General features: G+C 41.9%; 2 protein-coding genes across 8 annotated transcripts in view; one reads left to right on the top strand and one right to left on the bottom strand.

Moving 5' to 3' along the window:
- LOC118117424 (zinc finger protein Aiolos) overlaps window positions 1-26,468 on the top strand; it is a 28,485-nt gene extending 2,017 nt beyond the window's left edge. For 2 of the 7 annotated variants that reach the window (XM_035169632.2, XM_035169624.2), the window contains exons 3-11: window positions 17,741-17,809; window positions 18,580-18,649; window positions 19,521-19,588; window positions 19,910-20,020; window positions 21,504-21,893; window positions 22,681-22,848; window positions 23,205-23,321; window positions 24,022-24,132; window positions 25,271-26,468. In XM_035169632.2, the coding sequence (XP_035025523.1) occupies window positions 19,537-19,588; window positions 19,910-20,020; window positions 21,504-21,893; window positions 22,681-22,848; window positions 23,205-23,321; window positions 24,022-24,132; window positions 25,271-25,905 (1,584 nt within the window). In that variant the 5' untranslated portion in view covers window positions 17,741-17,809; window positions 18,580-18,649; window positions 19,521-19,536 and the 3' untranslated portion in view covers window positions 25,906-26,468. Of the gene's footprint in view, window positions 1-17,740; window positions 17,810-18,579; window positions 18,654-19,520; window positions 19,751-19,909; window positions 20,021-21,503; window positions 21,894-22,680; window positions 22,849-23,204; window positions 23,322-24,021; window positions 24,133-25,270 lie in introns of those variants that run through there. The other 5 variants (XM_035169651.2, XM_035169641.2, XM_035169668.2 and 2 more) reach the window with 5 other exon arrangements.
- LOC118117496 (insulin-like growth factor-binding protein 4) lies at window positions 334-16,798 on the bottom strand. The gene is made up of 4 exons (XM_035169744.2): window positions 15,828-16,798; window positions 7,065-7,228; window positions 5,884-6,009; window positions 334-3,787 (listed from the first exon to the last, which is right to left on the bottom strand). The coding sequence occupies exons 1-4, from the start codon at window positions 16,177-16,179 to the stop codon at window positions 3,650-3,652; spliced, it is 780 nt and encodes a 259-aa protein (XP_035025635.1). The 5' UTR covers window positions 16,180-16,798; the 3' UTR covers window positions 334-3,649.
- Window positions 26,469-27,802: the final 1,334 nt, after the last annotated feature.

Below are 27,802 nucleotides of genomic sequence, written 5' to 3'. Positions count from 1 at the left end.
AGAACTACAATAAACCTAAACTAAACTTCATAGAAGTAGTGTTTGATATGAGCAAACATGGTATGTAAAAGGATTTTAATAATTGACATTTAAAATAGTTTGTCAACGGCACTTGGCAAATTTTCCTGCAATGTTGTACCGGTTTGTGTCAAACAAGCTACAAGGACACTTTTTCTGTACATTCCGGAGAGTCACATCCATCTTTTCAAAACATGTTTTGGTCATTTCCACAGCTTCTTGTAATGCATTGGCCAACTTACTGTACATGCTGGTACTGACATATTTTTGCATTAAACTAAAAGCTAGACTACAAACATTCCATTTACAACAAAGTTGACGTTTCTTAAGTGTTTTTAATTGATGTTTTACAATGTATACATTTTCATCAGGTAAACATTTACAATGTAACTGATTATTTCATTGGTTGATCTATATTTCAGTTCTTTGATCACTTCAGTGTTTGAATATACTGTAACAGTCCTGCTCTGGACAAGATACACAAGAGCTCAGCTTTTCCCAACCCCAGTCCATTTGGATGCATGCAAACATTACACATGAACAGATAATATCAAAGGCAAAGTGGAACAGTCTACTCTCAAGAAAAGCAATTACAGGTCAGTACAGCAAAGTTAAAGATCAAGCAATAGCTATAGCTTAAACACACAGTTTATGTAGTTAGGTAGGCCTTTACAAAATCAAAGCCATCTCTCAAAGATAAGGACTATTTAACAGAGGAGCGTGTTTGAATGTGTTTAGTAACACCTCATTAGCTGATGTATGATAAGATGGTATAGGAACCTTGTTGTGTGCATGCAGTTCACTGAATGAATATTGAAGTCTCCAGATACTTTGGGGTCACAGGAATTATTTGGTTTTTGATATCTTTTAAACTGGAGCAATGATTCTCCACTCAGGCCATCCTTTTCTCTATCTGTCTGTGTTGTGGTGAACAACCTTTGGATACATCTCTTCTTTAATGACAGGTCAAACTGGTCATCAGGTGATAATGCTGTGTCTCCAGCAAAGGTGATAAATTGACCATGGCTTCAATGATTAGATTACATTTCTAGCGTATGCAGTTTGATTAGTAATGGAGGGCCAAGTGTGGAGTTCTTACTGATATTAAGTTACCTTGGATAATTGTTGTATGTTATGATTAAACATTACAGGCTGTGGATCTAAAGAAAGTAACTTGTTATTCTCTTTAATTTTTATTTCAATTTCTTATATAAGTTTTGTAGCAAAAAAGTGCACTTAAAATGTTATGTGTACAAATAGTAGAGGGGTTGTTTTAATTCTTTAGAATTTCACCCTCACAACCTCAAGTACCTTCAGGATACACTGAGAAACATCCGACTGGTGGCAACAGGCCACATTTGTCAAATTTAGTGAGGTGATCCATATCGGCTGTTAGCTGGGTTGAGAGCGACTACTTTTTACACCTGAAAGTTTTACAACCTTTCTTTTCTCTGACTATATGGATATACTAGTGCATTTTGGAATGATTCGAGCAGATTCAATATGGAAAAAAGTGAGAAATAATAAAAAATGATAACAATAATAATAACAACAACAACAACAATAATAATAATAATAATTTCTGTGGTACTTTTCTTATTTCTTCGTGGAGCTAAAAAAAAAACTCCCTCAGGATGCTGTGCTCAAACAGTCATATTTAAAGCTTAACTGATATTGAGGTAAAATCAGAGTGTGGTAGTTTATTTGATTTCAAAATATTTGATATTATTATACTGCAATCTGCACACTAAGGATTTGTTAGGTTGGCATTTACGCTGTTCTGTGTGGGGATGTCCCTCTTCTCCAGTGAATTCAGGCCCAGATAACACCAGTAGTGACCACCCAGATGAATCTTTTCTTGAATCAATAATAACCATAGAGTGTCCCATAGAACAGATGGAGCAGGCTGTTCATATCTGGTGATGACAAACACCAGCATTAGCTTAAACCTGCTACTTTCATGTACTGCACTCCACCAGTACAATCTAATTGCTATACGAGTATTACCAGCTTCTCCTATGATGTATAAAAAATTTGAGGAATTGCTATTCACTCATTTAATTATTAGTGTGATTCTCTATAGATGATATTATGATGCCTCTTAACTAGCATTGACAGATTAACAGAGCACGGTCATTATGATCATTACTTTCTACACCAGAGTCCTCTATTCAAGGCTTCATGTTCGCTACATGTTGCGTTGCTGCCCCAAAAATCATTACAAGTTATAACACTCTGCTTGTTTTCTTTAAAGACATCATGCCTGTTATTTACTGCAGTGGCTGTAATGATAGTGCAAAGCTAATGTGGGATGTTACATTCACATTTTGACAATAACATGAAATCACACATGGAAGGCCTTTGTCAATGACTTATGCAGATGGTCACACATTGAGGTGCCCCTCACACTTGGTGATGCTAATTGCACCACTTCCTGAAAATGTCAGTCTTCTGTTCTAATCCTAAACAATGCCCAAAAAAGTGCAGAAGCCATATATTTTTTTGCGTTTTTGGCACAATCAGTATATAGCACCACCAAAGATCTGTCAAGCAGTCTGTTTGGAGAGAAGTCCTGTATGCTGAAACACTTTCATGCAAACATGAGTGTCACACTGGAATCTTAGCACCAGCTGGAAAAATAAGATTGTCCTATCAGCAGTGTACAGAGTTTCTAGCCCAGCTACACTGCCAGTCCTCCTACTGGAGAGAGCTTGTCTGAAACTAAAGGGGTACACAGAGTTAACCCCGGGGTGACGGAGCAGATCTGTTCCAGGCTTTTTAAAGATACAGTTTTTCAATTGAGTGTCACTTTTCACTTTGGTCTCCATGTTTTGAAGAGCTATGGTTTATCATATGATAATTCAAGGCAGGCGGTTGATGCAATTCTTTGTTACCCCTCTTCCTTTTTTGATTGAATATGTTGTTCTCATCCTATCTATTATTGCTACTCTTGTGTTGTCTCTAAACTAAACTTTGTGCTTGTAAACATGTTTTATGGTTTATTTTGACCAGTCTACCAGATGGGTGGAGTTTACAACATATAGGACAATAAAGTAAGAGCCACACATTACAACAATTTACACATATTGTGTGAATAAACTAGTACACAGTCCTTTAATTTAGAACCTTTCTGGATTGTGCTGATGCAGTAATTAAAACTGATCTAGTAGCTCCAGAAAGAATGAAACAAATATGAACAGCTCCTGTTGTGTCTCAGGTCTGACTCTCTGCTCGGGTTGATGCATTTTCTTGTCACTATTCAAGAATACGACACTGAAGTTAGACTAGAGAAAACAACACCTTTTCTTCTCTAACAAATATCACAACTAAATCTCTTATCTGTGGAAGGGCTTATTTTCTGCCACCCGTCTAAGGACTATCGGCCTTAGGTTCACACAGTAGAAACAATACACAAGTGCTTAAAACACTCAGAGATCAAAAACTGTCACACACAGAAACAAAATAGCAAAAGAACTCAATTCAATGGTTTCCTTTTTGTTGCGAAAGGTCAAGTACTGTTGGCCTTCGTTGAAGTGAGGCTTTAGGGCGAAGTCCTTTCCTCATGTAGTTCTACTAATAAGCACCAGTAGAATTCAGCTGGTCCTGCACCCCCACTGCCACACCCCACTCCTCAATCCCTCAGGGTGGCAGTCATTAACTGGTGACAGTCCAGATCCCCTCGCTGCTCCAACGGCCCCGGCAGCCTCATGCCCGTCTTCTGATCCACACACCAGCACTTTCCCCGCTGGCCATCACGTGCAGGGTGACACTGTGGGCACAAAGATCAACAGAATATACTACTTGTAAGAACACCTTCTTAGAGGTTAGGGTTGGTAATCACACAGGCTTCACTTTAAAATAATGCAACTGATACATCCTACCCCCTCCCATCTGCTCTCTTGTCAGAGTTACGCCCCCAAAACACATGAAAGTTCAGTGACTAAAAACTGCTAGAAGCCAACTTTTTGGTGACTTGCTCACTAACCTCCGATGATCGTCTCTTCCGAAGCAGTGTATGTCACCCCACCTTGTTAAGAATCTGTTCATGTACAGTGAGAGCACGGGCAGCGTGCGTGCAGGCTCAGGTCATTTAGTTACAGACAGGGTCAGCAGCGCATCATTTCATCCAGTCCGAATGAAATGGTCTTGCCAACAGACAGCGGCTTTTTTTTTCAGATGACTTTATTTTTTTATGGCTATCAAGACGTGAAGAGCATTTCAACAAATAAGATAAAAAAGTGTTTCAGAAACAAAAGACCAACACTACCTTTAACTGCAGGGGCTAATCCTCAACATTTTAACGGATCAAATGACTGAATGTAATATGGAGGGTGTCACTGTTCCACATAACACCCAACTCTGCACTTCTCCTCAGCTCTACGGTTCTTTGCTTCAACTTTACTGTTGCAGTTCACTTTTAACATCCTCATAGGTATGTTTTCATCAGCAAAGGGTAAAAAGCTCTTAAAATCCACAATGACAACGTTGACAACAAGCTGGTGAACAGAGTGGAGCTTTTAGCAGATAGTAAAGATTAGAGAGATCGAAACCAAAACAGAGCTGAGTGTCGCTCTGTGTCTGCTGGATGTGTAAACAAATCCAATTAATATAATGTGTAATATATTTTACAACATTTGACACAGTGATATTAGTGTAAAATATCCCTGTTTCATCTACAGCGTGTAGAGCTTCTCACAAGAATCAATTTATGCAGGTTTATATAAAACTAGGTTAGAGGTTAGAGAGCAGCTTAATTATCTTTAAAGCGGAGGTGTGTCAGTGCTCTGTTGGCAGGGCCATATAAATGACATCAGACCTGGCTTGTAAAGCTCTCGGACATTTTTATTGTTTTACAGCTCTTGGCATTGTCCTGCATAAATGGTTAAATGACTGGAGTTTGTCAGGTTTAGCAATTTTATCAGCAGGCCACATCAAGAGAATGTTAATGATAAACAGAGCTTTAAGTGAAGGTAAATCACGCCCAGCTGGAATTTAAAGATGCTAAACAAACAGGTATGTCAAGTAATTTCATTATTTGTTGTGTAAATCCTGAGATTCCTTGTATGAGCTTTTAGCAATTATTGTAATGGAAAATCTATCATGAGATTTAGTGTGTTTGTTTTTTTTTGTAGTGATTAAGTTTTAAAAAGCTCCCAGTTAATAATCTCAGAGCAACTTTGTTATGAAGTGATTCCTAGTTTCCTTCATGACCTGTTCTTTACCTCCCGATATTTAGAGTGCAGCTGTAGTTAAACAGTAAACAGATGCCTGAGAATCTGTGCAGACCGAGCTCCTTTAACCATGTTACACAACCAACACAACTCAGACTCCTGATGACTGCTGCCTTAGCAGAGATTTCCTTTTTTATCACTAGCTGAGCGACTGCTGCTTTGATTGCATATTCAGCTCAGAGCAGTCTTATCTGTGTTGTTATGTTCTCTCTTTCCCTCACTCTTATCTTCATAGTTGCCCAATCTCACAAAGGCAGAATAACAAAGAAAGTAACTACATTCTAAATCTAATTGCATCCATCACAGAAGTAAAGTGATTATTGTTCAACAGTTTAGGGGAAACCACTTTCCACGCATAGCTCAACTCTGGATTCCTAAAAGTAAATCCCTTTTCATTTGAGCTAAGAATAATAAGACCTTGGCATTAACAGGCGACTTGGACACACTTTGGTGTTGATCTTGAGCTTGGAAGACAATATTTCATCGGCTGCAGGACTGTTTTGTGATTTGGCCCACACATTGCTGATGTAGCTTGAAAGGAATTGTTTGAAGTAGAGAGATAGGCATTTTTACTTGTGTTGGCTTTTTAATGGGAATTCACAGACTCACAGAGTGTGTGCTTGAAATGACAGACCTGTTTAGGGTGGAAGTCTCCGTTCTTGTCACAGTTGGGTATGGGGATTGTGAAGAGATCGTCATGTGTGCGGGTATTTGATGCCAGTCTGTCCAATGCTCTTTGTAGCTCAGCACGACACGGAGCCTGTGGGAGAAATCACTTGCAATATGTGCATAGACATGTACAGTGGCCTAAGAAAACTGCAGTCTATGAAATGATGTAAAATGGCTGTCTAGTTTCCTAAATGGACAAGACAATCATGAGTATGTCAAGGTAAAATAAAAAATCAGCCACCACGTCTTAAAAGATAACTGCAGTCCGTCATTAAGCCTTAAAAATAAACACAGGAAAAACGGGAAGTGTCTTGGGATTTAGTGTCTGCTCTTGTCTGCTGGGGCTAAGTCAAGTTACTATAATTTACCTGCTGAGTGTATTGCCTCCAGTGCTCATTATTTGTGAACACGTTGAACTTGTTGCACAGAGGAGTTTTTTTTTTTAGATGATTAACTGTCTTGGAAAAAATTCAAACTTTAATTGTTCCATCATGGTTTATTTTTAACTCAAAGTTCCGTTTTGGCGTGATCCTGAAACTTGAGTTAACACAGGTTTTTAACTTGACTCTGTTTTGTTTTTTTCAAATGCACAGAATCTGCAAATGGAATTGAGTTTTTCTTGCAAAGAAGCAATTGATTGAATGTGAATTAATCTTTGTGGCAGGTTTTTGAATCGATCTGCAGCCAGTCAGACTCCATTCCCACAAACACTTTGAAAACTTTTTTTTTTTTTAAAGTAAAACATTAACATCCCCCAAAAAACGCCCAAATAAATGTAAATATGACAGAGAGTGTGGCATTGCTGTGCATGGCTACAACACATTTGTTAATTCAAAATGTGGTAAAACCAGCCTGTTACTGATTAATGGGAATGTTATGATCATGATCTTTCCTATCTTAAAACAGGAATTACACGATGACGTCAATGTCCACCTGTACTTTATTTCACAAGACCGCAATTAAACATTATAGTGTGTAAATAACTAATTTGTACAATTTATAGCCTGACTGTTCCGCTTGTGGCTTTGGAACCATAAAGGCGTAATGTAAAACACCTGCGGGGGCTGAGGCACGTACTGCACAAGGAAATGCCTGGGTTTGTTGTTTTCGGGTGAAACTGATAAGATGTAAGATTGTTTCTCTCACCAGCGCCGCCTTGGTCTCCTCCCTGGCAGTGTTGCTCCTCTGATTCGTGGATTTCTGAGGATGCCGGGCCAGGGTCTTCTGTATGCAGCGCTTGTCCTGTGGACTGCACCGGATATTGCTGTTGTTTGGGTGCTCAGGGATGATCTCATCCTGCCTGTCCATCGCTATAGGGCAAGAAATAATGCTTAGGTTCCGCAAATTCAACAAGAATGTGAACAATACACAGTCAGAATTATTACGTCAATAGTTTTTCAGAATTATTTTAGGAGCGTCACTCGCATGAGTGTCAGTGCAGCTCAATTCTATGACGTTAGCATAATTTACGCAACCCATTATCTGCATTATTTGGCTGAGTGACAGATACAGAGCGGGAGCTGTTCTGCTCATCCTCCTTGTCCTTCTACATAACATCCCATACAGCTGAACGTGGTAAAATGTAGGCTAAAAACTAGGCCAGGTTAACCTCAAGGACACTGCGCTGTATTCCTGCTCTGGGGGGTTAATCTGTACCTCAGCTCGCGCCCCGGCACTCTTCAACTCCCGCACCACAGCCACACCATGAGCTCTGAGGCTTTTTAAAAAACGTTACCACCCCTTATCTGCCACCCTCTGTACATTGTGGTCTGTGCCACATTCACCTTTGCATCCCTATAATCCTGCAGTTCCATGGCCCTGCAGGCAGCCAGCTGCTTCCTCAGGAAATGCCCCCCTCCCTCCTTACTCCCCACCCTTCCACAACAACCTCAGATTGTGCCAGATGGAGGTTGTTAGAGGGTATTTGCACTGTCACAAGTGGGCATAACTGTGTGTGTGTGTGTGTGTGTGTGTGTGTGTGTGTGTGTGTGTGTGTGTGTGTGTGTGTGTGTGTGTGTGTGTGTGTGTGTGTGTGTGTGTGTGTGTGTGTGTGTGTGTGTGTTTGTATGTGTGTATACAGGTGATTAGTTTGAGGCATAGGATGAGCCAAATGATGGATAGAGTTTGTGTATATGTTTCTTATGCACATACATGAAGTTGCCTTTCACCTGTGTTGTTAAGAGATGGCAGCATTTCATGCTTTCTGCTCATAACCTATAGGCATGTTATAGATCGGCACTGGAGTGAAAGAACTAGAAACGGCTTCATCATTTTGAATCTGCTCTCGGTCTGATTACTGAACCACTGCCAGGGATCCAGTTAACTGCTGTTGGCAAGAGACAATGAAGGTGGGGCCGTAGCCTCTGTAAAACCTTTTCTCATGTCCATGATGCATGATGGCATGCTTACACATATCTAAATCAGTACAAGCTTTTGTTACCACTGTAGCTGTCTGGCTTATGCTATCCCTACTGCAGGTATTGATCCTGGGCCATTTTCTGCTAATGATTTGTTGTTTTTTTTTTACCGCTCATTGAGTGGAGTTGAAAGGTGACCGGGTTTCTCTAAACTTCACAGACAGTCCTCTTGCTTGGCTTGGCTTGTCTAGGAGGGAAGTGTCTTTTGCCTGTTTGTATTTTTAGTCTTGTTGCTGTTGCTCATCAGCACTTTCTTCCACAAGAGCCAACGGGGTTTCAGCTGTTTCCCTCGTTACAAGTTGTTCTTTCTTGTCTTTTGCCAGTTCACAATTTTCCGATTCCACGCTCTTTCGCAGGGTGAGCCAAAGTGACTTCGAAGTGGGTCAGGGGTGGCATGTCCTGTTTGCTACCACTGCTGGTTTCCATGGAGGAAGTTGCCACTTCTCTTTGTGGTTTCATTTGATTTGGACCAGCAGCCTTTAAAATCTGATTCCTACAGTGTAATATCAGCCATGGAGCAACCCCTGTACACTGCCTGTCGCAGGTGCACAGCAAAGATAAATAAAGGTCTGCAGTAAATGTACCTTCATCATCCACCTACTAATTCCACCATCATCTGTCCGTCTTTCTGTCTATCTGTCCATCAGGGCAGTGGGCCTTCAGTCTGTGGACGGAGTTGAACATGTCTTTCTCTGATAAACTTCAGCAGTGGTCGGCAAGTGGGTCAAACCACGGTCAAAATCGCCACCAGATCATTTTGATAATTGTTCTATTTCACTATATCGGACTGACACAAACATTTTGGGTGCTGACATCTGTCATGGCAACAACATTAATAGAATCACTTCCTGTTTGGCAATTTGTCTTTCAATTAAAAGCACAATGTTCATTTTGTTACTGCAATGCTTTATATCGAGCTGAATTACAGAGATTTTATTTTGAAAAGTTGTGAACTTGCGTCTGAAGATTGTGTCGATTGCTTAACAAAATTCTGAAATAGCCGTCATGCAATGTATCAAAAAATAAAAGCAGTTAAGTAAATTATTCAAGCTTTAATCTAAACCTCACATGCGAACAGTAATGAAGCAAATTCAGCCTCTCATTGCAGATAAACCAGGTAGGATGAACGCAAAGTTCTAACTTCAATTTGCACCATAGACTGTTTATAAAAAGCTCAGAGTGCACAAACTATGAAAGTGACAGTATATTGTTGAACTGTTTGAAGAGGACTCACTTATGACAAGGAATCATTCTGAAGTAGCTCCACAGCATTAACACAGGACAAGAGAACAGGCAGGTTTACAACAGGCATTGCACTGGTACTCCGAATCCGGAACAACCTTCACCTCATAACTTTGGTGTTTAAACAAAGTCAACAAGACCCATTCAAACAAAAACAAAGAGTATTTATCTACCTCTGAATGAGTAGGTTGAATTCATTATCAGTTTCATTTGTGAAACCATTGATATTAATAGCATCGTAGGTAAACAGTATAACCTGTGACTGACTCCTTTCCAATCACTGAAAAAATTCCAAACCTGTTGCACAAAAAACTGCATGACTTGCTCAATCCAGTTCCTACTTAAATATTTGTTGTCACATGTCGGTTCCAGCAAATGTATCTTGTAATGAATCTTGATCATTGATTGGCAGGCCCCATCTGTTTTGATGAATGTATTTTCTGTCACAGGACAAACTACTTCACACAAGCTTGTTGTGGTTACATCATTCCATCTACATTTTCAACAGATTCAGTATGTTTACCTTCTCTGTGTAGTCCGTAAAACAGTGACATAAGGGACCAAAGGGGTCATGAGATTTCAGATTCCACTGTTGTGTGTAAACATTGTGTGTAAAATCCTCGTCAAATAAATATTTAGTTATGCTGAGAAAGACTGGCAGAGTGCTTTGCAATGGTTTATACTTCTACTAGTTCAGATCTTGTTCGAAGCCAGAAGAGAGTCCAGTATGTGAAACATTTGTACAAAAACCTGAGATGCACCCTTTTAATGTTATTGCTGTTTGACTTCTCAAGTGAGGGGTCGTCACAACAGATCACCATCTGCATATTTGATTTGGCATAAGTTCGAGGAAACCAGTGATCAAACCCTGAGAACAGCAGCCAAGCTGCTCTACCGCCCAAGCCACGACCTCCCCAATGCACCCTTCTAAATGAAATGACTGTATTTGGGATCTTTTTGATACAAATACACTTACAGAGCAAGGTAAATATATTACCCATTATACTTGAGTTGTGGTCTATGTGAAGAGGAGCTTACCAACTGCAGATAAGTAACAAATAATTGGTAAGGCCGCCACTGAGAAGATTCAAAGCATCAGTTTTATATTTTATCAACATTGACGCTGCTACGTCAGGTCGTCCTGTCTGCTTAGTGAAGTTATTTGCGACCGGTACAGTCAAACTCAAATGTCCAATGAAACCCTGTTCAAAGTGTTGCTTGATTGTCACTATGAAAAGGGAGCATAACAGAAATGGTTCAACCTACATAAGTGCACTGACCAGTTTATTTCTCAACTGTAACTTTTCTCACTCAGTACAAACTTTGGTCATGATAATAAAAAAAAGTATAGGGGTCCATAAACAATGGCAACTTAAAACAGGTGAAAATCTAAAAACCTGTGGTTTGCCTGCAGTGACATCCCTGTGTGGTTACTCCTGAGAACCTCAGTCCTGTCGCGAGAACACACACAGCTAAAGTGGAAACTACCCAGTGTTGTTCCGAGCTGACAACACTGTCAGAAGCCCGCCATGCACTGCGGTAGTATTTCAAAAGCAAGCTATAACCAAGACGCCAACTGGTCTCTATGAAAAAAAAGGAACCAACAGTCAAATCTTGAAATTTGCAGGCCCATAAATGTTCCAGACTTATACTAGGTTTTTACCAAGTCTTGTTTTCATGAGATTCTGGCAGCTCAAAAGTAAACTAGGCTTACTACCAAACTTTTCACTCAACACTGGATGCTTGGAGAGAGTATCAGACTTCTGATTTCCAGGCAACAGATTTCTTTGAAGCAGTTAATCATCAGTGCAGTTTTCAGAACACTGTTCAAGACTAGCAGCGTGTGTTGTAAGAAGGCCAACTCTTTTTATTTGTCAAAGAAACCTGAGAGGTGAATCAACTATGAATCACAAGGACAAGACACCTACTGTTGCACTGCCTGATACTACTCCAGCCACCTCCCTTTATGATAATAAAAATAAACTGATAATAATAATAATAATATAATATAATAATAACAGACATTGTAAAATACAACATGTTTGTGAGTCTGAATCCAAAGAAGACACAGCAGCAGCTGTTTGATTCACCCTTGAAGGAGCAGAAAATAATTATTAACCATAAACCTGAGGATTATTAAAAGTACACATGTTTCTTTTTGATTTCTCGGCTGTTATTGATTCTGTTTGTTAGTATCTGTTTAGAACAAAGCAGAACAAAGTTCACAGAAACAAGTATAAAATCCTGATCACTCTGCTGCCGAAGCAGCTCTTGATTTTTCGGTGAAGAAAACAGGTCGGTTGCTTTGGTTTCTGCTTTTAAAAATTGTGTAATATTTTAGCCTAAGGCTTGAAACTCTTTTAAGCCAGATATAACACACATGCAGGTGTGGATCATAGGGACAAATATGAGAAGAGGATAGAGCAGGAAGTCTTCTAGATGGATCATCATCATCCTTAAAATCTCCTTAATCCTTAAATCGTCTGGTTCAGAACATTGTTTCTTCTGTTTTTGAGAAAACAATCAAATTTTTCATCTGGAAAAAGCAAGTTCTGAGATGTCTGAATTTATGTCTTCATTCAACATTATCAACTGAACTGAGGTGTTACAGTCATTTGTAACCTCAGGGTCAATTCATGTATTTGAATTCAGATTTTGTGAGTAAACTATTTCGAAGCAAGCTGAGGTTTTTTCGAGGCATTCATCATTTGTTGATGCACTGTTCGTGCATTGGATCTATGAATATAGGGAAACCTGCAGCTGCAGTGAATTAGGTCAAACTATTTTGAGTCACATTATTAACTTAATTCTGAATGGACTGTTCTTGTTTCAATTATTTGAGCAGGATCTTGAGTGGAAGTGCAAGGAGTGGAAATGAATACATAATTTAAAATGCCTGCTTAGTTCCTGGAATATTAGATATAACTAATAAAGTATTTGATCATATATGAAGGCAAAAATAATTATAAATAATCAGTGCTTAGAAAATGCAATTCTCAATATAATCACCATGAAGAGGTTGAGGTGCAGAGTGCTGCAGGGATTTGATCAGTGAAATACTGGCCTTAAATATGAAATATCAGTCCCTGATGATTGCCATCCTTCTCAGATTAAGTGTGTTTCACGGTCAGGACAATGTAGGATTGTTTGTGGATCTCTCTGCTCCAACACTGGGAGGGGGTCATTCTCTCACAGAGGACAGCAATTAGCTAATCAGGGTTTACTCCTGCATAAGAGCCCCAGCTGTACAAATGTGCTGCACAGCCCAAAGAAAGCAAATACACAACATTAGAGGACATCTGCCCAGAGAGATTTGAAAATATGATTCACCCCAAAACTACATGCACATCTTTAACCAGTTCACAACTCCCTAAATGTGCTAAGGAGTGCTTGCTAATAGGAGCAGTGAAAATCTAGGTTAGCATGCTGCTTTCATGGAGATCTGTATCTAGTAAATTGAGCATGGATGGACTGAGGCTCGCTCCACTGACAGTTTCATTCGCTCACCTCCTAACTCTGTGCCTGTAGGTGTAAGACTTCATATCTGACATCTGTATCGGTTTGTGAATAATATCCGTTTCAATGTGAGATGGAAGCGTTTGAATATGATTTCGAGGCAGACTCAGCTGGAATGTAGGAGCAGACGCCAACACACGCATGATGATTCATTCTAAGTATTAGAGAGGGTTTCTAAGAATGGGATATTAAGAAGCACTAAAATTGTCTTAGACCTTGACATAAGATGCTGGATAGTGCTTGTTGTTACTATGGAAATTCAGCATAAATAATATAAACACATTTTTGAGAACAATGCTAATGTTTTGACCCAGATAAAAAATAGTAGTTAGTAACTAGTGACAGTTGAAAGACAGCACAGATATTTGTCACACAACGATGTACAGTAACTATTAGTCAAGTCCACATCTGCTTCTACCTCATGGTCCTTTTCATTATGAATTCTCTTGGTTTTTAAAAACCCTTTTCTATTTTTATCTAGCATGTTCACTGTTGCTAGGAGTGGGGCAGTGTCAGACATGTATTCAGGAGATGCACCCCCTTGTTTAATAATGCATTAGTACAGTGAATGCGCCACAAAGGAAATCTCCTGCTTGTGACTGGAGTTGCTCCTCGCCTTTCCCCAATGTCTTTCTAATTGTCCCTGTATTGTACCATAGTTTACATTGAACATTCTTATACAGCGGATCTGAGCTGCTGCCCAGAATAATTGATTTACAGTGAGATTTGTTGGGCAGAGCTTCCCCGCTTTGTTATGACAGACTCCAGGGGTAAGGAGGAGTGTGGAGACAGAACTCTGCACTCAGATTACAGAACACCAAAAACAAAACTTCTGAACTTTCCAAAATGTTCCATCTACTGACGCTCCACCCGGGAGAAAGGACCCGAGACTCCCCCCAGTGCCATATAACCCAGTTCCGGTCCAGCTGATCAGACAGTGCAGCATCAAAGAGCATAAATAATGTTCAGGGAGAATATTCTGCAAGATAAAATTGTGTTGATGGACAGATGTGGACCAAGCAAGCCCTCCTTTTTTTATCATACTCTAAACAGCTTTCCTCGTCTCTCTGATTCCATTTAGTCACGCTATGTGCCGGGCCTAACCTATGCTGGCCCTGCACAGAGAGCAGAAGGCTCTCATTTCAGCTCTGGCAGCAGGAGTGCCGATGAGCTCATCCTCATGAAGGAGCTGGACGTGGTGGGCGATGCACTTGAAGGCTTGTTAGGGTTGGGAGGGAGGGAGGGGAGCACCCAGGGCCAGGGAAAACAGATGCTGCATTGAAGATTCAAATCATTGGTGTTCTGACGCGAGCAGATAGCCTACTGCCAGTATCAGTACATGTCTGGGAGCCTAGACTCAGTGGGAGCAACACCGGGCCAGTTAGTTGATAATGTGGAACAAATGAAAGAACCAACTTGTCTGCGACACATTATAACAGTTGTCTCATTCGGCATAATGGAAATCAACACCACCCTTTGTGTAAAGCAGAGGAAGAGAAACAGTAGAGCGTGTCCCATCAATAGAAAGAAGGTAACGTCAAAGCAGTGAACTGCAACTGGATATGCAGATAAGACATCCAATATTAAGACATCCCACTGTGTGAAAGTGGAAACAGACTTTCTTCTCTGCAAGAGGAATGCAACAACAAAGAGGAGGACAAGACGTTGACCTAGAAAAAAGTGATAGAGACAATGACATCAGAAGAGGATAGTTAGATAGTTAGATATGTGCAGCAGGAGCAGGAGGAGGAGGAATGGGGGCGTGGCATCCATGAAAGAGCAGCAAGTGAATTACTGATTGCATAGAGCTCTAATAGCCCCAGACTGGCCACACTCCATTACAGTCATTTCATACAGCAGCTTTTATTACCTCCTCCCATTACACACACACACACACACACACACACACACACACACACACACACACACACACACACACACACACACAGAGACCACCACAATGCATTTCCCTCCCCACACTACATGACTACCTGCAGGATTTCAGTTTAACATGAGCATGATGAGATAATTGCACACCCAAGGTAGGCTGGGAAAGTGAGTTGTAAGTGTTGCATAAGCATTAACCAAATGAAGGATTCCTACACTAACACAGGTATGGTCTTCACTAACACACCACATAGTCATACAGAGTGTAGACACATGCTGCAGACACACACACACACTCTCTCAAATGCACATACACCCACCTGATCTATGACCACACCTCCTCCGCTGGCCTCTCTGAAGCCTGCGCTACATCTTACAGCAGGGCCCCTTTCAAAACGACCATCCACAAGACAGCAGGGGGACTGTGTGCACTCTCCCATCAGGCCATGCGTGAGGAGCTTGTGTGTGTGCATGCTCTGGTTCAGGGCTTAGCTGAGATTAGGGTAAACAAGCAGCACATTGTCACACCCCCCAACTCTGACCCTGCCCAGCTCAGGTAAGGCCCAGGCAGCAGAGACAGAAAATATTCTGGTCTGCCCGGGCGTGGGTCCACAGAGGAAGACGGAAAGAGAAAGACCAGTGTTGGAGAGGTTTGGTCAGACCAGGTCAGCTGTGGCTGACGGCTGTTACATGCTGCAGATAATTAGAGCATCTTTACATAAACCTTTGTAGAGATATCATACTTTCTGGAAATGTTTTAGTTCTTTGAGCCTCTTTATAACTGACAATATCTAAACTAGGTGAATTTGCCATCAGTTCACACAAACTCTGACCCCTTTGTTCTCACCTGAGTTCTCTTCCACCTCCCGCTCATCGGTGCACACCCCCTGGCCATGCATCAGCGAGTGCAGTGGCCTCTCCACACCCCGTGGCGGGTAGCAGCGAAGGCCTGTGCCACATCGGGGTGAGTAGACGCCACAGTGTGCACCTTTAGGCAGGGCGCAGGTGGGACAGCAGCCACAGCCGGGCTCCCGCACTGTCTCCTCGCAGCCGTCTGGCAGCCGACAGCTGGCCAGCCTCTCCTCTGAGCACACGGGGCAACGAATAGCTTGGTCCGACAAGCACAGCGCCACCAGCGACAGGGCGCCAAACACCCACAGGCCCCTGCAGGATGGAGCTACACCACCTCCACGCACCATGGCAGCCCTGGCACCTGCACACAGTCCTTCTCCCTCGTGTATGGTCCCCTTAGCCTCCCTGCTCTCTCTGAATGTCGTGCAGCTTTTGATCACTTTATACTTCAACAGCCGATTTTAGACAAGCAAGGGAGGATTGAGAAGAACGCTTTGTCCAGATGGTCTTTGATATTTTCAGCTGGTTAGTGTTTCAATTGCAGGGACACAATGCCTCTGCTGTACTGCCTCTCCGTTCCTCTGATTCAATTTCACAGCGCAGAAACTGGAGCCTGCTCTTGATCTGCTCGACTGGCGAATGTGCTGGTGATAAGAACTAGGTTTTGTAATTTTGGAATGAACAGTTGCAGGAAGGATATCCACCAGTGTGCTCAGGTGAGTCTTGCTCTGTCTTCGAGTCCAGAGGCTCGCCCACCCTCTGCTCAAACACCAAAAAATCTGGTCTACAAGTGTCCAAATGCAAAGCAGGTCATCAAAAGGCAGTGTTTTAAGTAACAGCTGCAGTTTCCTCCTCTTGCTTGTGTGCAGTGCAAAGGACTCGCTCCTGAGAATGGCTCAACACGAGTGGCTCTCCTTGGACTTTATACTGGTCCATGGTCACGCCTCTTTCTACAGTGAGAGAGAAGCTGAAAGGCACAGCGGAGGAAAGCCAGGCTAAAGCTTTCTCCCTCTGTCTCCCTCTTTCTCTCTCTATCTCTCTCTCCTACTCAGACACACACTCTCCCTCACTTGTCCTCTCTCAATCCTGAGTGCACCTAGAGAAGAAACAGCTGAATTACCCTCTCACACACAGAATACATTTATTTTTTCTCCCCCACCCAGCCATTATTATTCTCTTCAGTCGCGTTCAACTTATTTCATGTGAGGGGCGCTCAGACGTATTGATTTGCATGTTTGGAGATTACTTGATGAAGCATTGTGGTCCATAAAAAGTAAAAAAACTAAAACACAGTGCTGTTCCATTTTAATTAACCCCAAATGCCCAGCACACATGTATGTGCCTCGGGGGCTGAGACGTGGTTCAAACAACAAAACAAGCTCATGCCTGCTCCCTCAACAGGGTCTCATTGTGTGTTTATGTGCGTGTGAATGTGTGTGTTTGCATGTATGCGTGTGTGTCCAGAGTCCAGTCCCCCTCAGCCCCCGGCCCACCCCCCCCCACAATTATGTTTGCCCCCAGATCTCTCTTTCTCTTTTTCCTCTCTTGCTACTAAAAGGCAAATGGACAGTCTAAAACCCCCCTCCCCACTGCCGCCCTGCCCCCAAAGGTCCTAAAAAAACTTCCCACCGGTGGAATCAAAAGGATAAATTTTAACAACGCTGCAAGCTGAGATAGTTTACATGTGTGTTTCTGATCGTGAAAGAGTGAATCAGGGTGGTGCTTTGTTCTTGTTTGCTGCGTGTGCAGATAGCCCCTCCACTCAGCCTTTAAGGTTTTGAATCATGGCTTTTATTGGTCAACATCCCTTTTTTTCCCCTGTGTTGCTTTGCCTCCATTTTGCCATGGAAACCCAGCATGTATTGTAATGCCTTTGTGAGTGAGCTTCCTTTTTGCTTTTTTCTTCAGGCTGGTGGCTGGTTGCCATAGGCGGGCCATGGGCAGCAGCCAGGCCTTACAAGGCTGTGCACCACTCAGGTGGGTGCTATAGTGAGTGTTGTTAGTTACATAGAGCTCAGATTCCTCACCGGTCCCTGCATGCTAAATAATGATAAATATGTACGTTACTAGTGGCTGTGGTCAAATATCTTCAGTATCTTTTCTTCACCCCAGCTCATCTATTCGAGTCTGGTCCAGTAAACAAAAGTAAAGCAGAACTTTTTAGTTAGATATGCTGTTTCTTATTTGGCAGCAAGTTCACGTACATTATTTCATTAAACATTATATTTGACAGATGCTTTTGTCCAAAGAAAATTAAAATAAGAAAACTCGCATGAAAAAGAGCACAACTCCCTCAGTTATAGAATTTAAAGGGATTTTTTCAAAGAGCTGGACTACAACTGTGTCTGGTTTTTCAATTGTGTGCAGTTGTTTTATTGATTGGGAGATGGAAAAGTTGAAATGAAAACTTGCTTTTTATTTTGGCCACAAGATGGAGTAATAGCTCCTTAAATGGAAAGTAAGCAGCCATGTGAGCTGCCTGAACTGATGTGGAACCATCACTACCATTATCAGTTCTTTGTTTCACTCATAAATGTAATATGATAATATTAGTGCTCAAGACTTCATGTGTTTAATAAATGAATATTTACATCATTAACATGAAAATGATAAGGACTTATCCAAATGACTGGTGTTGCTGCTCTGCTGTATGAACATGCTTTGTGTTTTTGTTGCTCCTCCTTCAAAATGGGTTCCTGTTCCTTTAAGGGATCTCTCCAGTGACCTTGCATTTATTCCATATTCAGATAAAGTCTGGTGGCGGAGATTGGAATCTCCTACTGTGAGAGCGGTTCTCCTCCAGGTGCTGAGCAAAAAGTGGGTAAGATCACTTTATCATTACTGACACTCGAACTTCCAACAAAAAGTAAAACCAAAAAGTACTTTGCAATGTAGACATCTGCATCTCACATTTTTGTGAGACTATGTGAGAAAGTTTCTTATTGTCATTTTTTGTCATCACTGAATGTAATTTAAGTTAGAGCTCTCTTAATGCTGAAAACGTCTCTGAGTAACTATACAGTTTTTATTTTTTATTATAGGAGTATAATATAGGAGAATAGAAGTTTAAAAGTGCTCATACACGGGTCAAATTTGATCAGATCAATGAGAACTGATACTGGGCTTCTAAACTTAGATTTAAAAAATGCACAGCTGTATATTTTATTCCTTTTTATCATATTTTCAAAACTACCTTCAAGTACTGGAGTCTCACTGCCTGTTGGCGTGGAAAGCTCTTTTACACTTGCTCCTATGTGACAGCCCTGACAGGAAATACATGTGCAGCGAACTTCATGTCTTTCTCATAAGGCTAAATGTAGTTACATGGCCGAGCAATCAACCATGGGCTTTTACCCACTTTCTTTTTTTCTCTGAACTACTTTTTCTGCCGTCCAACCAACAGGAAAAGTGCAATGCAAGAGTTTTTTCACATTCTTCGTAGAAATAGTAAGGGGGCTTTTAGAAGTGAGAAGAACATTAGAAAAGTTATATAAGTCTAATTGTGTCTAAAAAAAATTAAAAAAAACGTCTCATTTTGAATGTATAAAGGAAAAACATATTTTAATGTGTTAAAATGCATCATGACAGAATTTTTAAAAGTCCCATTAAAAGGAATCTGGTGTGAATTTTGACTTTTTGTGTTCCAAACTAATTCTCATTTATCAAATATTCTAATTCCTCTCCACAGAAGATTTTTCTTCATAATGAACACAGACAAACATCCTGAATTTGCCTCCCAAGAGGGAGACAGGATGGGTGAGTATCTGATTCTGTGTCCTTAGTATGAAAGTGATGATGTTCAGGCTGCACACATTTCTCCACAACTGCCACCATCCTGCCTGAGCACACAGGGGAGTACTGAAAGTAGTGTGTGTTGAAAGCTGAAGGAGTATGTGTGGAGGAACTTGAAACAGCAAGGTGAAGAAGTGTTCCAACACATTGAATTGAATGAATTCATTAAAATCATTTGAATGTTCCATTATTCCAAGAAAACCTTAGTGCATTGGTTTGAACTTCCCTTAATGACACAAAAAGTAACAGTCAGTATTTACACACACAAAATGTGTCACTTTTCAGACTTTTGCAGTGATGCTGCAGATATGAGGTCCCAGGAAGAGGAAGAAGAGAAGGAGGACAGCGTTTACAGTGAAAATGGGATACAGTGCGTGGAAGGTGGGATGGATCTGTGTAGGTTTACACACACACACACACAAATACACTTGTGATTGGCATTTTTGTCCTTTTTTATTTTAGCCATTGTGACTAAATCCTAATTTAGTTAGTTTTAATAAAGGTGCTATAATTCTCAGTATTTGGTATCATCTGCCTTCCTCAGTTTTTGGCTGGAGAGCTGTAACATGAGAGCCAGCTCAGCCGAGGTCTGGGTTTATCACTGTGTTATATATATAGAACTTATATCCAGATTATATCATATCATTCTAACATATAATGTTCTATATAATTTCTTCATAGACTCTCTGCAGTGTAACCCCTCATCAAGCAGGGAGATTTTTACATTTCTAAGTGTGCCTTGTTTTAAACATCATGAGAGTGAAAATTATTTCAGCTTTCTGGCCTTTGTCAAGTTAAAAAAAAGTGTCACAGACAGCTTATGATTTATTTGTGACTGCTACCCATGTGCCTTACTGGGTGTACTTCCTAAAGCCCGCTCTGCATCTGATGCACAGCCTGCGGTTCACTGCTCTGAGACTCTGGACTCTATATTGGGCCTCTCGGAGCTCGAAGTGTGCAAACTTTCCATAGCACCTCTTAACGCCTTCCACAATACAGGGCGCTGCTCTTCAGCTCATCACCAGTCACCGCCAAGACCACAGTGTGGTTTCTGGATGGAACTCAGCTCACTGGGGGTTGGTTGACACTTAGCAAGTGGTTAGGTGAGAGGTCCTGCAAACCAGGCTTCAGGACCCTGCATGTCAGCATGTCATGTGATGCTGAGAGGTATGCATACAGCTGGGCAGAACCTGGATGGTGTGGCGTTCTGACCTACAGTTGTTTGTAGCTTAGGAAAAGGTCAAGGAAAAGAGCAGGACAAATTTAAATGACAGCAGATTGGTGCTCGGCAGAGATATAACACTGTGTTGGATGCTTTTCAGCCACTGTAATAGAGGCTTTAAACAATCAATCTGAAATCTCTTTTTCAAGGCGTGCTGTGTCTGACTCCTGCCTAGGTTGTAGCTTCTGTGTTTTCAGAGGAAATGCCTTCCCCTTATCTCGGGTATCTTCTGAATCTCTCTGTGACACTATGCATTGGCCCAAATTAAGCTACCCACACTTAGGAGATGTGCTCGCACTAATGTCGTTCTGTCAGTTATAAATACAAATGTAGAAGTGAAGACATCACTCTCTGGTTGGATTCTCATCAGCCTTATTCAGCCCCTTCTTTGAAAATGAAAATGTTATTTTCATAGCCCAATATCACAAATTTACCTGAAGATGCTTAACTATTTGTACAGTGTTAGAAATAGATTTAAAAAAAAATAATAATCAAGAAAAATTGTTAAACTGTAATACAGTGTAGGTATTATACATTACAACATGTGTCATGTCCCTGTAAATCTGTGCTTTTTAATAACAATGTTCCAGTTATTTTATATGTTTAAAGATCAACTGCTTCTTTATGTTCTTTGCTTCTCCTTTGCTTCCTCTGTAGGTGCGATAAAAACTGAGGCAGAGGAAATGGAAGATAACGAGCAGTATCTCAAGGCTGAAAAAGAAAAACAGATTGTACCAAAAGAGGAAGCAGAGGGGGCCAGTGAGGACGGCATGGAGGAAGGACTTGATGAGGAAAGGACAGAGGACGACAATGATGAGGAGAGGGAGGGGGACGGGGATGAAGAGTGTGATACCCTGAATGAGCCGCAGGACCTGTCACTGGTGGACTACTCACGTTACGACAGCGCGGCCCTGCAAGACGCCCACGCAGAAGCAGACGCTGCAGAGGGGCCCCGCATTCAGGCAACAGGCAAGCTCAACTGTGACATCTGTGGCCTGTCCTGCGTCAGCATCAACGTGCTGCTGGTGCACAAACGCAGCCACACGGGTAAGCACAGGAACACAGCCCCAACATCTGACCTAAAATACAACTGTTGTGCAATTATCGCACTGTGGATTGGGAGATAGTGGCTTGTATTGACATGGTCAAAATGTTTGATTGAGTAACTATGATTAAGAACACGCAAGTCTGCATCAAACATGACGCACATGTCCTTACCAGAGCAGCAGCTAGAGGTTTTGAAATGTCCTGTATTATTGTTCAGATATAAAAGCACATGCAATAAATAATTTTATCCCAGCAACAGTATGAAAAATAATGTGCACTGTTGTGTTCAGAGTAAAGTTGTAGAATGTAAAACTCATGAGGCCATGTTTTCAACATGGAAGTCAACTGCACAATATTCTTGGTATTTGTGTGGTTTCAGTCATGAGAACATTGTTTCTAGGTTTCTGACTTTCAAAGTGGATGTTGCCTTGTTCCCTTTTCAAAGATGGTGAAGGATTCTGTTTTTTGCAATTCATTGTCACACTGGAGACATATGTGTGTTAAAAGTTTAGCATTAAAAGACTTGCTAATTTACAAACATATATAGAAAATATAATTGTATATAAATATATATATATATATATAAGCCATCAGAAAATGTCCTCTTATGAAGCTGTGACCACCTCATCAGTGTGTTGTTCAGCAATAATCCACTGCTACACAAATCTGCAAGCTTACAATTATCAAAATGTCATGTGAAATCAGAATGTGTTAAAAAGTTAATCTTATGTTCTAATGTGAAATGTGAAGGGTTGTTTTCATGCTGTGTTTTTTCCTCTTCCTTCAGGTGAGAGACCATTCCACTGCACTCAGTGCGGGGCCTCCTTCACCCAGAAGGGAAACCTGCTTCGCCACATCAAACTGCACTCCGGGGAGAAGCCTTTCAAATGCCCCATGTGCAGCTACGCCTGCCGCCGACGCGACGCTCTGAGCGGGCATCTGCGCACCCATTCTGGTACCAGCCAGCCACACGCACGCTCATCCACTCATGTGAAGCTGATATGCAATTTTACTGTATGCACCTGTTTACAGACTTCTCTCTCTTTTTGAATCTGAACACACGAGGCCTGCTGAGTTGGCATGGCTTTTCCAGTAACATCCTGCCGTGCACTCTCACACTGTTGCACACATTACATATGACATCTTACTCATTCAGTTTCAGTTCACGTGTTATACCTGCAGACATGCTGCACGGTCTCTTGTAATGTACATCATCAGTTTTGTATGAAACCCAGTACTTAAGGAAATAATACTCTGTGTACCACTTAGATGTTTCATGTCTTAGTGATTAACTGAAACTCCTGTTTGCAGTGGAAAAGCCCTTTAAGTGCAACCACTGCAGTCGCAGCTACAAGCAGCGAAGCTCCCTTGAAGAACACAGAGAAAGGTGCCATGTGTACATTCAGAGCAAAGGCCCCGCTGAGAGAGGTGAGTAGCCATCTCGCACAAAAACATCTTCACAACTCCAACATGTGCAGGTTCACACTGTTCACACATGCACACGTGTAATCAGACCAATGCAAGGTGGTCACACATGTGTATATGCAACAGGCGCACAGTTAAAGATGTTATTGCTAACAGTTCCTGTTTTTATAGCCTCATTAAATTAATGAGTTTATGGCGGTTACCCCATCATTACAACTAAATAGGATACGGCTGCTGTGGTGTGGAGTCAGAGTGCTGTGAAGCTCACTTTACATGTCTGTGGCAACTAAGGGCAAGCTAAACATGTACGGCTTTATACCAGCCACCAAACACACGTACACAGAAAACTACCCCCTCTATGTGTAACTTCCCCAGAGAAACGTCTTTACATATTCGCAGGACATTTGTACAGTTGTGTGACACCATCGATGCTCTGCTTCTGTGGTCAACAAATGTCGTAAGTAGTGCCGCAGTGGTGAGGGAGTACATCCTCATCCTGTGGTCACCTCTCCTGCACCGGTGACGTAAAACAGCACCAGGAATCTGATCTTAAATTATTATCTGGTTCTTCCCAGTGACTCTGCTTTGAAAGGTGAACAGTTGCTGCTCCTTGCACTTCTTCACTCGTGATACTGCTTCACTGAGAAGAGCTCTTCTTCTTTCCTTCTTGCACCTACTCATCCACTCTTTTGTCGTCAAGCAGAGGACAGCCACACATCCAGGAATCAGATGGGCACCGAGCGTGCTCTGCTGCTCGACAGGCTCGCCAGCAACGTTGCCAAACGAAAGAGTTCGATGCCACAGAAGTTCACCGGTAAGAGCAGCTCAAGTCACAACACAGAATTTTAAACAGGCTGACAGTATTACTTTAGATTTAAACAGAATATTATGAAAGCCTTCATTTGTAGTTGAATTTATAGGGTTACTTAATTGCTAGTGATTATGGACATCTGTATTTCACAATTGAAGAGCTGCTAAAACTATAATATGCAACTGTCTTTTGGAATTATATGTAACATTTGTGCTTTTTGCTCGCATTTATGCTTAACAAGGCAGAATTCATGTTTTGTAGATTATTTCAAGTTGTCTGTCTGAGCTACTTGTTTGTTTGTGTCTGCTGGCTTTCATCTCTTGTCAAACAGGAATTGAGGGCAGAGCAGTTGCCTCATACCTGCACACATCACAGAATGGTCTCCACTGCCCTCAATTCTCTACCAGATTTGTGTCATAGGTGGGTATTTGTAAACATGCATGGTTAAATGAATGGATACATGAGAAAAGAGACACTCATACTTGAAACATCATTTTTCTCACTTTGTAAGTTTTGATTGCAGCTAGGGTAATAAAAAGAGATCAGTTTCAGTAAATGGCTGACATGGCACAGTGATTTCCCAAACTTCACAGTCGGTCACACACAACACAATGATTTTCACCTTTTTGGTTAAGCCCAACTGACACAATCCAGCCCCAAGCTACTTGCAAACGAGGGCGTATGTGCAAAAAAACCTCCTGCTTCTCTCCATCAGGTTGACAAATGAAGTGAGATCTTTCAATATGACAACCACAGGGAGTGAGACAAGTCATTTCTGCAACCGCAGAGAGAGAGAGAGAGAATAGGCATGAGGCGAGAAACGTGAGCAGGTGCCTCTCTGTCTGTTCATCTGCGTCGTCTGCTTCCTCTCGTCCTCCAACCTCTGCTGCTGGCTCAGGATGCTCTTTTGTCCTGTGGACGTGGTGCGTTTCAGTTCATGGTGTAGGTTCTCCCTTTTGTTGCCTGGGTGGAGGGATGCACATTTTCTCATTGACCCTTTACAGTCCCTTAAAGGTTTCTTTTTCGACTTTTTCTAACTTCTGCATGCTGCCTGTGCTATTGCTCTGCTGTATTACATACACATTGTGTAGTATGTGAAAGCCTCTCTTGTTGAGTCTTTGTTCTCGTGTTACTGGTGTAGGCGACAATGGTGTCTGCCTGGACCTGAGCTTTAACAGGGAGCTGGTCCACCAAACTGATGTCAAGGACCCCCCGGGAGGATCTCCGGGGCCCGACGGCCAACATCAGCAACAACCAATCCTCACAGGCCCAGACGGCGACGCGGCTCCCTCCCACAGGCCCTACCCCATCCCATTAGGTCGCAATGACATCAACCATCTGGGCCTCACCAACGGCCATAAGATGGGCATGTCACTCCTGGGCCTCCATCACACCGCCCAGCCACCCCTTTGCATGGACTCATTCCACAATGACAGCTCCCAAATGTCCCAGCCCGTCATGTACAGCTTAGGACACCTGCTGGGGGGGCTGAACCGCCAGAACGGCGTCCCTCACCCACATGCCCAGTCCATCCCCTTGTCACCACTGGAGGCTTTGCGAGTGGCCCGGGCTGAGGGGGAGGCAGGAACGGGGGCAGCTTACCCCTGCAGCCACTGCAGGGTGATTTTCCTGGACTATGTCATGTTCACCATCCATATGGGATGCCACGGCTTCCGCGACCCGCTTGAGTGCAATGTGTGTGGCCACCGCAGCCAGGACCGTTACGAGTTCTCTTCACACATAGCCCGTGGCGAGCACCGCTTAGAATTGAAGTAACTTTCATTCATACTGATGTTCATGCTTGCACAGGCACACACATGCACACAAGCTTAGACACAGATTTACTTATATCAGTAGCTGGTTGTTTTAAATATAAAAAAGCATGAAGTAGCAACTGTCTTTAGTGTGTGTGTGTGTGTGTGTGTGTGTGTGTGTGTGTGTGTGTGTGTGTGTGTGTGTGTGTGTGTGTGTGTGTGTGTGTGTGTGTGTGTGTGTGTGTGTGTGTGTGTGTGTGTGTGTGTGTATTAGAGGGAAATCTTACGAGAAACGTTATGGGAGTGTGACTGGTGTCAGAGTGATCTTGGTTACACTGTAGTCATAAAAAATGACCTGTAAAATGTTTATGCAGGAGTTATTCTACCTCCTTTTCATATATATTTTCTTAATGATCTCTACGGACGCCGCTGTTTATATAACATAACAATACGTCACATTCATCTAAATGTTCAACAAAGTAGCACAAATGAATGCATTTCTTGTGTATCTGCTGTTGGTTTTCCTGTTATCTCTGTAAAGGTGTACAAATAAAAGAGAGCCTCTTTTGCTCTTCGTCACACGCAGACCTGCACCTTGTTGCGAGAAGTGTTAATTCAAGACTGCAGAGGGAAAAAAATCCTATTATCTAGAAGGTCACATGTCTCCTTTCAGGCTGTGGTTTTGAGAGAAATGCAGTTCACGGCTTCAAAAGACATCGCCTCGCTCTGCACCATGTGTTGGTTTCTCACTCCTGAATATTTTACTCTTTTAGCACTGCTTGTCAGAAATGGCTCACAGTTTTGCAGAGACATTTTAGTCACACTAAACAGAGGTGAGTATGTATATGGGACTTAGAAAGTTCAAAACTACAAAGTGTCTAATAAAGACAGAGGTAATGGGTTATAAATAAAAGTCAAGGCAGTTCTAAATTAAATGTAAGATGTTGTTGATCACCTAGAGATGAATTTGACATCAGGTTAAAGCTGTTATGTTGCATTAAATCAGTAACAAAGAAGTTGATCTACCATTCTCCCACTGTATCTAAGTATTTACCTGCCCTGAAATATCATATGACACATGCATATATTATGGGATTCTCAATTTCAATACGGATTTAGATCTCACTGTTTCTTCTATATTTAATCGGAGGAAATACACTTTAGTGGATCACGCCAGCATCCATCTGCTGGAGGAAGTGCGATACTGCATGTCAGTGAATTCCTCTTGGTGTGTCTGCTGTGTGAATGGAACCTGCACTGATTTCCACAAGCAAAATGAAGAATAGCTTAATATCATCGTTTTTTGTTAAGCTAGAAGAGAGCACAATGAGAAAATATGCAAAAGAAAATGACAGTTTCACCCTCCCACTAAGCTCTCACCTCACCCACACCTCACCCGTAAGATGTCTGCCAGTAAAACTACACGTGATAATTCATCTGAGTGAGGGCAAAATGAAGGTAAAAACTATCGTCAGTGTGAAACCCCCATTCACAGCGTCATCCATCTGTTCTGAGTGAATCAGAGCGATTTGACGAACACGTGGGTTCTGACCTAAAGTCTATGGTTCTGATGAGCCATTACATGATCATGTCAGTATGTCACCCTGTGTGTGTGGTAGCACTTAACATACATTTCAGAGCAGGGACTACTTGGTCATGCTTTGCCGCCTTCAGACCAGAACGGGGCGTTAGCTTCATCCAGCTGCCACCACACTATCTGTCCCCTCCATCAGAGCCAGTTCCCTTTTCTCTCTCTGGGTTTGATGAGAAGTGACACTTGAGAGGCAAACTGTCTTCACAGCTTCATGTCCATATGTCAGATGAAAAAGCCCAGTCATCCATTTCAAAAGTACAACCACGCCGCTTCTCTTTTTCCAATTATAGGAGGGTTGATAACTTCATCTTCTGAGTGTGTTGAG

This window comes from Hippoglossus stenolepis, chromosome 2 (assembly GCF_022539355.2).
Source record: "Hippoglossus stenolepis isolate QCI-W04-F060 chromosome 2, HSTE1.2, whole genome shotgun sequence".
NCBI classification, from domain to species: domain Eukaryota; kingdom Metazoa; phylum Chordata; class Actinopteri; order Pleuronectiformes; family Pleuronectidae; genus Hippoglossus; species Hippoglossus stenolepis.
This window is presented reverse-complemented; position numbering and strand designations above follow the sequence as displayed.

Excerpts from the sequence above, each read along its gene's own strand:
- LOC118117496 (XM_035169744.2), bottom strand. The coding sequence starts at position 16,179 with ATGGTGCGTGGAGGTGGTGTAGCTCCATCCTGCAGGGGCCTGTGGGTG. Across the intron at positions 7,229-15,827 it reads GGAGGTGGAAGAGAACTCAG|CGATGGACAGGCAGGATGAG; the intron begins GTGAGAACAAAG and ends CTTGCCCTATAG. Across the intron at positions 6,010-7,064 it reads AGGAGACCAAGGCGGCGCTG|GCTCCGTGTCGTGCTGAGCT; the intron begins GTGAGAGAAACA and ends TTTCTCCCACAG.